This window comes from Pygocentrus nattereri, chromosome 27 (genome assembly GCF_015220715.1).
Source record: "Pygocentrus nattereri isolate fPygNat1 chromosome 27, fPygNat1.pri, whole genome shotgun sequence".
NCBI classification, from domain to species: Eukaryota; Metazoa; Chordata; class Actinopteri; order Characiformes; family Serrasalmidae; genus Pygocentrus; species Pygocentrus nattereri.
Window position 1 is genome coordinate 24624683 of NC_051237.1, and position 10805 is coordinate 24635487.

The following is a 10805-nucleotide window of genomic DNA, read 5'->3' on the forward strand; positions in this document are numbered from 1 at the left end:
CTCGTCCAGCATCAGTGTCTGACCTCACAAATATGCTTCTGGAAGAACGGTCAGAAATTCCCATAAACACTCCTAACCCTTGTAGCCTTTAAGCATACAGTAAAAACACCAAAACAACACTGTAGGTGATTTACTGCCACAACAGAGGATGCGTAAATAAAGGTCTCTGCAGCAGTGCTGTCACTCAACCTGTTTTTCAGTGACTCTGTGATTTAATACTTTTGTCGTCCCTTTTTCATCCCCAGCACTTTACAAAGCTGTTTCCTTATGGATTAGGTGCTGTTACTGTATACAAAACACCTCAAATTCTACAGCAAAAGTACATACAGAGTAATTTAGTGTATATCAAGAAAACCAGCTCCGATTGGTAATTACTGAGCATCTGTAAAACACCTGTAAAGAAAACCGCAGAACTATCACCTTTATAAAAAAAAAATAAAAAAAAACAACAGAAAAGGAACAGTAATTTTTTTTTTTTGTACATTAGTTTTTTTTTTAATAATTCATTGAAGTACATGGTTTAGGAATTACATGTTATCAATAAATGTGTACACAGTGAGTATTTTCTGGAGGAAAGAAACTAGAATGGCACTCACTACAACACAGATCAGACGAGATACAAAGCGTTCTACGTAACTTCACTGATCCCCCGAACAAAAAGACACTTGCATAAGAGCAAATCAGTCACAAATGGACCCCAAAAAAATATATTGCAAAAAAGAACATAAGGTATGAAAACATAAGGAAACATATATATTTATATATATATACTGTAAATTTTATTTTTTAAAAAAGGGAGAAAAAAAAACAAAAAAAAAAACAAAAAGAGTAATACTTTGAGAGGTTAAGAGGTGTTTAGCTACTATCGTTACTGCGGCTGCTGCCGCTGCTGAGATCGGGCCGCTCTCGTTTATGGATCTGCTCGTGTGCTTTGAGGTGGCCCGACTGGCTGAAGCTCTTCCCACAATGCTGGCACGCGTACGGCCGCTCGCCCGTGTGGATCTGCTGGTGTGCTTTTAGATGTCCCAAGCGGCCGAAGCTCTTGCCGCACTGCGTGCAGCCAAAAGGTCTTTCCCCAGTGTGAATCTTCTCATGCGTTTTGAGGACCCCTGAATTGCTGAAGCTTTTGCCGCACTGCGAACAGGCGAAGGGCTTCTCGCCCGTGTGGATTTGCTGGTGGTTGCGGAAACTCATCTCCTTGGTGAAGCTCTTGCCGCAGTGCGAGCAGCAGAAGGGCCTCTCTCCTGTGTGGCTCAGCTGATGGGCTTTCAGTTCCTTGGACTGGCAGAAGCTCTTCCCGCACTCCGTGCAGGTGAAGGGTTTCTCGCCCGTGTGCAGCCGCTGGTGAGAACGGAGGTCGTCGGCTTTGGTGAAACCCTTGGGGCAGTGAGCACAGGTGTAGGGTTTCTGCCCCGTGTGGATGAGCTGGTGCCTCTTGAGGTTGCCTGCCTGCCCGAAGCTCTTGCCGCACTGGGAGCAGGTGTAAGGCCTCTCTCCGGTGTGAATGCGCTGGTGTGTCTTCAGGTTACCCAGAGTGCTGAAGTTCTTCCCGCACTGCGTGCAGGAGAACGGTTTCTCTCCCGTGAGGTTGCGAGGTTTGCGCTGATTCGTGCCATTTGTTTTTGTGCTGGTTTGCGTCTGTGCGTTCGGGCCTTTGCCCACCTGAGCGGACTGCAGCTCGTACAGGTGGCCCGCGGGGAACTCGGAGTCCAGTTTGCCCATGCCGTCGATGACGGCGTCAGGGCGGAGCTTGTTCAGCTCGGTGCGCAACTCTGCCATGTGGATGGACTCCAGGCCGTTCATCTCCGACTTCAGGTGGCTGGACATGAGGTTGGGCTCGTACTCAGGTTTGAGGGACCCCAGCTCCGTGGCGTAGTAGCACTGCAGGTCGGCGTGCTGCTCTGACTTGATGTACTCGAGGCTGTCAGAGACGTGGGTGATGTAGTCAAACACCAGGCTGGGTTCATAATGCGACTTGTAGGAGTCCAGCTCCGTACCGTGGAAGGAATGCAGGTCGCCATGGTGCTCTGACTTGATGTAGTCCAGGCCACTAATCTCCATCTTGATCTGCTCCGAGCCCAGCTCGGCTGTGCTGAGCGGCTGGATCTCGGACAGGTCCACTGTGCGGATGGGGTCCAGGTCCGGCTCGCTCTTCACGCACGGTAACATGGCCATGGGCTCGGCGATCTCGGAGGTCAGAGTGCTGAGGGTGGGCGTGCTGCACCCCGAAGACGACAGCATGGTGAGGGTCGGGGGGCTGCACTCTGGACGCAGTGGGTCAAGAGGCGGCGTGCCACACTCGGACGCCAGAGCGTTTAGTCCTAAGGCGATGCACTCCGTCTCCAGCTCGGCCATGCTGGTGGGGTCGAGTCCACCCGCCGACGAAAGCTTCCGTTCTGAGCGAGATTAGCTAGCTAGCTCAGTGCTGAAAGTCAGCCTCCCAACAGGAGCGCCGCTCTAGTGCCAGGGGCTGCCGAGGCCACTTCTTCCTTGGGTTAGGAGCAGCACTCTTCCCTGTGGCTCCTGGGTTTGGGGACAAAAGCAGAACTACAGGTTACTCATAAGTAGCAGGCAGAGGTGGACAAATAGCACTATGTCTTTATTGGGATAAACTACAAGTGTACTTTCATGATCATATCATGGACATCATCAGACGATGGACAGCAGAATTAGGCCTGTTCAATTACATCTCGTGCAGCGTTGAATAAAAATCCCTGCATTCAAGTACAGCCCCTTCAAGACACATGGAAGACAAGCACCAGGACTCTTCTCTGGTGGAACCAACTACCACTGGCTGTCTGAACAGCAGAACCTCTTACAATCCTCAAACACAAACCGAAGACCACCTCTTTGTACAGAAAGTAAGCGAACACCAATCTAAATACTTACTGAAATGCATTATATTGCACTTACACTGAGTTTAATTCTGTATCGTTCTACACTCTTAAAAAAGATGGTTCTGCAAGGATTCGTTAGTAAGGAAAATTGTTCTATATTGAAGCATTAACACTCAAAGAGCCATTTGCATGCTGAAAGGGTTCTTTGCCTCATGACATGGTTCTTCAGATTGATGGAGAATGTATATGGTTTTATACTGCACATTTATGAAAATTTAAGAGTTCTGCGTAGAACCAAAAACAGTTCTTCTGTTGCTATAAGCCTGACATCATAACAAATAATAAACAAATAATAAAAGAACACTTTTGTGTGCTATAATCATTTTCAAAAAAGATCTACACAGAACCATCTATAACACATGCATTGTCAATCTGAAGAACACTTTCACAACGCATAGAACCTCTGAATCATATATAACCCTGTTAAGTAATTAATAAGGTTAATTACTTGCTTGTTAATGTCTTGTTCTCCCTTTGCTGCTGTAGCACTGAGAATGTCCCTGTTGTGGTACTAATAAAAGATTATCTTATCTTGCATAGAACCATTTCTTTGCTAAAGAACCTTTGAAGAACCCTCTGTTTTAAAAGCACAAGTACCAGCCCTGGATTTTGTTTCTTAGCTCAGTGGTAATTTGGACTCTAACCTATTCGCCCTAGCTATGATACGTCTGCTGACTGGAGAACCCAGCACTCTTGCGGTAAATATAAATGCATTTGACAGTATTTATTAAATGAGGCATTACTGGTTCTCAAAGCTCTGAAAAATTAAATGAACATCGCAAAAATGTCCCGAAGTGTCGTGATGTTATACGGCAGAGCAATATGACAATATGCACATACATCATGATACGTTTATATGAGTATATCATGGATATCGTCAGCACTTCCCTGCTGCAGGTTTGACAACACAGAGCACAATAATAATTTATATTTAATGGTATTTAATGTGGCACAGCATGTACAGTATCACACACAAATGATTAGATTCATAGTACTCGATAGCATATTTTTAAAATTCATCTGTTTCAGCATATCAGATTTCAGAAAAGGTAAATATTGTGATACATCATGTATAGTGGAAACATCTCAAAGTGTTGTGATTGCCATGTCACACAACTTTTTGAGGTTATACCTTCATTATATCAATCTCAGGTATTTAAAGCACCTTTTTAGTTGATTTGTCACAATTTTTAATAATCCTGCAAATACACCCGCATTGCAGTACGTTCTCAATGTCAACACAAACGTCAAATTGCTCAAGTAAACTAGAGCAACAAAGCTAAACGTGTGAACACATTTCTCTCGTTTTTCGACATGCTTTGTAGGTGCCCATCTACCTACACGGAAAACTGCACAACACACATCAATAAGACTATTCAGAGCCAAAAATATGAACCATGCTGTTCAGGCACTCGATAAACTCTTAGAAAACATAGATTTTATCTGCTAAACACTCGAGCTATCAAAGCTAAACCCTCGTGTGGTTTGGTGGCTGCGTACAGCCGCCTGATATCACGATGAAACGGGAATTCCACCAATTTTTATCACTTTCTCTATAATTAAGTGGTTAAGACGTAATCAGAGCGGTTTGGTGGGAAGCGCTCTGTTCTACAGAACTTCACCGAGTCAGAACCGTTCACAGTGGTGGTGATGGGAACCAGACGTCCGCCTCTAAAAGCTCCTCACAGAAAGTTCCTACATGAACTGGTTCTGAATTCACTGCCTGATGACTGAGACGCTGTTTTATGAGTTTAGAGAACTTCAACTCCATTCATGGTGGAGGGAGACATGCAGGGCGCTGTGCGGCAAAATAGTCCCCAAAGAAAACTCATTATTCCAGATTTTTCCATCATCAACACTCCATATAACGACCTTTGGATAGTAAATAAAATGCCTACATTTGCATGTAAGACACAGTGACCCCCGGGTTCCTATCACCAGCACTGTAAAGAAATCCTCATTCGTAAGGTCCTTTACACTTAACCACTACACACCAAAAGAGTCTGGGTGACTTTGTTTACATCTCAACCCCCGAATTATGGTGGGATCACCTATAAAAATAGCTGGAATCCCTCTTTCAGCGAAAGCAGGGCCAGAAGTTGAGTTCAACATCAGTACTAACGGTCTAACAGCGTGATTATCGCTGCTGTCGGCTCAAAACCTAGTATCTCCAAAATAACTTTACAGGAGAAGGAAAAAACATACCCCACTTTTAATGGAAGTCTATGGAACCAGACGTCTTTCCAAGCGAATCTGGGTGACTTCTGTTGGTCCCTTCATCGTGAAATTTACACACAACATGTAGCACCACAGGTATTTTCAAAGCATGTCAAAAACTGAAAAATGACAAAAAAAATGGAGATGCGAGACAGCAGCGATATGCATGTTGTGGGTAACTGGGCCTCACTAGTGATATTCCCACCCCGGCAGGGCGTCGTTTTGGAGAGATGTGAGGGAGAAATGGGCGTTTTTTGGAGTTTTATTTTGAGTATTCACACATCAGACGGTCCGCTGCCTTCTTCGCTCTTTTCTCTTTCCTCACAATAAACCGCCGTTAGCTTCGCGGCTAGCGTTAGCGCCGCCGGCCCCGGCTGCCGCGCCGTGCTTGGGGGCGATGTGAGGGGACATAATTCGTGGTGTTTGTGTTTTAATACTCGTTTCTGGTTTTCTGGCGGTGGAAGCCACAAAAAAGGCAGCTTTAGCCAGTGGCCATCTTGTTTATGGCTACCGTCGCTTAGCCTGACTCCAGCTGCTAGGCTAACAGCAGCAGCAGCGGCGGCGGCGGCGGCGGCAGAGGCGCTAGCCTGTTAGCATTAGCGCTGAGGCGAAGTTCGGCTCTGCGCTCCGCGCTGCAACTTTCACGCGCCGACGTTTCATTATAATTCTGTACTTTTCGGTCGAGCGAGATAAGCCGGGCTTTTTCTCGCGAAACAGAAGGAGATACATTCGCTATGAAGCTGAAGTCGGCTTCTTGTTCGAACTCCACCGTTCCACCTTAAGTGGTGCAGCAGATAGGTTCTGGCGCCTCGGGCATCTGAATGCAACTGCTGCACCATTTAAGGTGGAACGGCAGAGTTCGAACAAGAAGCTGGCGAATAGGAAGCCTCGTCCATACGCGCACAGATACGAGCCCGGGACAAACAAACAGATGCAAATAAGCCCGATTGTGATGGAAATGCGGCCGAAGCGCGACTCCGTTGGGCTTTTACCTGCTCTCTCTCCGGTTCATGGTGTTTTTCTGTGCTGGCCCTCCGTTCGCCTGCAATCTGGAGCGCCACGTCCTCCTCCTCCAGCAGCAGACTCTCCCTCCTTCTTCTTCTTCTTCTTCTTCTTGTTCGTTCGTTCTCTCTCTCTCTCTCCCTCTCTCTCTCTCTCTCTCTCTCTCTCTCTCTTTCGTTGACTAACGCTGCTGCGCTGCTTCCGTCGTGAAAATATAACCTACTTCCGACTGAAAAATGTAGGTTTCTGGGTTCCGACTAGAAAAAAGCGCGGCCTGCACATCTAGAATGAGCGTTTTAGACCCAGCGTAGACCTCCTGGTTCTGCAGCAGTGGGCCACGTGCTGCCAAAGCATGCAAACAGAGAATGCAGATGTGGTGCTAAAGCATGCAGATGTTCTGCTGAAGCATGCAGATGATGTTCTGCTGCAGGTTTTGTTCCATGGCTTCTGGAAATGGGTGATATGTGTTCTAAACTCTGCAGAAGGAGCCCTGGAAGAACAAGAGGGCATCCGCTTACAACACTGTTTCCAGAAAAACTAAAAAAAAAGCAATGATGTGCAAACCATTCAAACCCTATATTAAATTCAAATCGGCTCGCTGAACAGCCTCAGGAACACTGTCTGTGAACCGCCTGTGAACACCATTTCCACAAATGAAAGTTAAATCTGCATCATGCAAAGACGAAATCAAATATAAACTGGATCCAGAAATGCTGCCACCTTCTCTGGGCCAGAGTTCATTTAAGATGGACTGAGGAGAAGTGGGAAAGTGTTCAAAATTTGAAATTCTTTTTAAACGCTATGTCCTCCGGGCTAAAGAGGAGAGGCACCATCCGGCATTAATGCTGCATTATATTTACAGGTTTTGGAGCAACATATCGCTGTTGTCGGATCTAAACCACGTATCTCCAAAATGGTAACTTCACAGGAGAAGGGAAAAACATATAGTAGTTTTCATGTAAGTCAGTGGAACCAGACGTCTTTCCGAGTCATTTTGGGCCGTTTCTTTTGGTTCATTCATTATGAAATTTACAGAAAATGTAAAGAGCAAGATGTCCTTTGAAATTATGCCAGAAATTGAAAAATGATACAAGGTTTTCTTCCGCCAGCAGCGATATGCTGTCATCCAGACTACGTCTTTTTCAGGGAAGGCCTTAATTATTTCAGCAAGACGATGTCAAACAACAGTCACAGGTGACTCATTTTTGTCAGGTGAGCTTATAAAATGTAGGCAAAATGCAAATCTGCACACCTCAAAATGGAACTAAATGCACTAAATATTTTTTTCGCTTTAATAAGTTTACATTCAGAAACTGATGTTCGCCTTCAGACCACAATTCCTGAATATGAACTCAAATCTAATCCATATGTTTGAACTATTTTCAGTTAAGTATAGGGTTTAAAGGGTTTGCACAGCACTGCGCTGTTTTTGTTTACGCTGTGCACTGATGGAGTTCTACGTCACGTACGCTAGTGCAGTCGTACAGGTTTGCCAGAGCCCCTCTGTTAATAAAGCGGTACGTAATGCTGGGAATGGTGCCGAGTCTGCAGTTCCTGATTGGGCCGGAGTCACAGTGGCCTCATTCAGAAACCCATATGGTTTTCACACCACTGGGGGCTCAGCCAGCTCTGCCTCACCAGACTGGCACCGGTTCCAGCTGACTCTGCTGTTTTAGAGCCGCCAGCCTCACTGTGTGTACAGTGTCTCTGTAGCATCAACACAGCAGCGAACACCAAAGGCCACTTACACAGAAGCGTGCACTCACATTTAAAAAGATGGTTCTTCAAAGGTTCTTCAGTAAAGGCAGTGGTACAATTTAGAACCATGAGTTCTCTATAGAACCATTTGCATGCTTAAACAGTTCTTTGCCATTTAAAATTGTTCTTCAGATTGGTGGAAAATTTCTTGTGTATGGTTCTTTTTTAAATGGTTCTATATAGCACCAAAAAGGGTCCTGATAATGTTACGATGTCAAGTTTGTAGCAATACAAGAACCCTTTTTGGTACTGTTAAGAACCACTGACAACATATCCTCCATCAATTTGACGAACCATTTCACCATGCATAGAACCAAGCATGCAAAGGGTTCTGTGAGTGTTCATAGTTCTATATAGAACCATTCCCTTTAGTAAAGAACCCTTGAAGAACCACCATAATGAAACCTTTCCTTAGATTGATGGAGAATGTGTTGTATAAGGTTCTATATAGCACTTAACACATTTTCCATCAATCTGAAACACGATTTCACCATGCAGAGAACCTTTAAAGCATGCATATTGTTCTCTACAGAACTTGTGGATCTAAAAAGAACCATTCCCTTTACTAAAGAACCCCTGAATAACCTTCTGTTTTAAGAGTGTATATAGAAACAATTTCAGTAAGTTTCTATATAGAACTATAAATAATGCATTCTCCATCAATCTAATGGAACAATTTCACCATGCAGAGAACCAATTAAGCATGCAAAGGGTTCTTTGAATGTTCATGGTTCTATACACAACCATTGTCTGTACTAAAGAGCTGTTGAAGAACCCTCTTTTTAAGAGTGAACACTTATAGGAAGGAAGTTGATTTTTACAGCCTGGATCGTTTTGCTGTATCATTGAGAGTTGTTGACATCTTGTGAGATATTTAGAAGAATAAAGTCTGGTTCTAGATTTCTCCTCCAGCATCACAGGGATCTATTAAACTCCATCAGCGGCCCCTGATTCAACACAATCAAGTATTTCAAAGAAATAAACACTCACTGCCCAGATGAAGAGTTTATAATGGTCATGTTCTGAGGTTCCTTAAGCTTACAAGATGGTTCTTCAAGGGTTCTTTAGTAGATAAAATGGTTCTATATGTCACGGTTGGCTCTTCCCACTACTACAACATTGTTAGAATTGAAGGTTCTGTTCAGGAACGTTTCTCGTTCATCAACGTCCAAACAGTGTAAATGTTCCCTCAAAGCTTAAATCAGTTTCTCCAGGTGAAAAGTTGGTATTTGTTCCTTTTCATAACCGAATGTTCTAAAACAGAACAGTAGAATAAAAGCCTGGAGGCGAGGCGGGGTGTGTGGAGTCAGTACAGCTTAGAACATCATTTCAGTGGATTATGGTTCAGTTATGTTCCCTGATTAAAGGTACTGAGATGGAGCATTGAGGGTTCCACCCCAGTGACAAGAGGGGAACTGACCCAGAGACAGTCTAGAACCTTTATTACTGAGAGTGAATGAACAACTACACAGGAGCAGTGTTAAAGTTACACGTTAAAGCAAGTGGGCCATTCCTGTATAGTTATTATGGAGTTACTGTGTAATAATGGAGTGGTAATAGAGATGCTGTGGGAGGAAGCGCAACACATTTAATTCATGTCATTAAAGTTCCATGTTAATATAAGGGGCGTCTACTGTTCAGTCACTTTACAGGCTGTTTTAAAGCTGAAACTGGTTAATGTCTGCGAAGTGCGAAGGCCTGTGCTGATTTCTCCGGAGTTCGAGTACGAAGTAAAGGGAGCTGTGCCTTTAAGTGAGTCTGAGGCTGCTGGCTGACACATTTTGGCCCTGAACTGACAGATTGATGGATCTTCAGCTGGAGAATTGCAGAAATGGAACTAATCTAAAGAGCAGAGGCAGCACAGTGTGAACCCTGCTCCGCTTATGAAGATCACTCTGAGGAATTCAGCGCAGCAGCAGGTTCAGGTCTAAACCAGCCGAGATGGACGTACGGCTGGTGGTCTGCAGGGTGAGGAGAGTCTGGCCCCTCAGATCGCAGAGGTTGCTGCATATTCTGTGCATGAAAACGTATGCATGGCTGAACGCCACGCCTTCTGAGAGAGCAACCTGTGCTGGCATGTCATTCTCAGCACTGCAGCAACACTGACGTGGTGGTGGTGTGTGCTCTGTGAGGGTCCATGGGGGTCCTGACCACTAAAGAACAGGGTTAGGGTTAGGGTTAGGACTACAGTCTGTAACTGTAGAACTACGGAGTGACACTATACGGTCAGTAGAGCTGACCATCTATAATATATGTAGGATATATGTATCGAATATATATATACAATCACTTTATATTGTTTATTATAGTGTTTAATGTTTTAATATTCAGCAGTTGCACAGGGACTAATTCTAAAGTCAGTAGTCTAATTCATAAGAAATACAGCGCATTCAGAAAGTTTTCACAGCGCTTCACTTTTTCCACATTTCGTTATGTTACAGCCTTATTCCAAAATGGATTCAGTTCATTTTTTTCCCTCAAAATTCTGCACAAAATACCCCAAAATGACACATTTTAAAAAGTTTTGAATGTTTGTTTTGCAGATTTAAAAAAAAAAAAAAAATCACATGTACATAAGTTTTCACAGCCTTTGCTCAATACTTTGTTGAAGCACCTTTGGCAGCAATTACAGCCTCAAGTCTTTTTGTGTTTGATGCTACAAGCTTGGCACCTATTTTTTGGGCAGTTTCTCCTGTATTTCTTTACAGATCCTCTCAAGTTCCATCAGGTTGGATGGGGAGCGTCGGTGCACAGCCATTTTCAGATCTCTCCAGAGATGTTCAGTCGGGTTCAAGTCTGGGCTGTGGGTGGGCCACTCAAGAACATACACAGTCGTTCCCGAAGCCACTCCTTTGTCATCTTGGCTGTGTGCTGAGGGTCATTGTTTTGTTGGAAGATGAACCTTCACCCCAGTCTGAGGTCCAGATCGCT

The 10805-nt window shown here is 44.4% G+C and overlaps 1 protein-coding gene across 2 annotated transcripts; it reads right to left on the minus strand.

Annotated features, from left to right (window-relative positions):
• Positions 1 to 475: 475 nt before the first annotated feature.
• On the minus strand, positions 476 to 6431 carry si:dkeyp-113d7.1 (uncharacterized protein LOC407709 homolog). Of its 2 annotated transcripts, none has more exons than XM_037535178.1 (2): positions 6107 to 6431; positions 476 to 2523 (listed from the first exon to the last, which is right to left on the minus strand). In XM_037535178.1, exon 2 carries the CDS (start codon positions 2353 to 2355, stop codon positions 856 to 858), a length of 1500 nt encoding a protein of 499 aa, XP_037391075.1. In that variant the 5' UTR covers positions 2356 to 2523; positions 6107 to 6431; the 3' UTR covers positions 476 to 855. The 2 variants fall into 2 exon arrangements, with proteins under 2 accessions (XP_037391075.1, XP_037391076.1); XM_037535179.1 differs by lacking the exon at positions 6107 to 6431 and adding an exon at positions 5103 to 5470.
• Positions 6432 to 10805: the final 4374 nt, after the last annotated feature.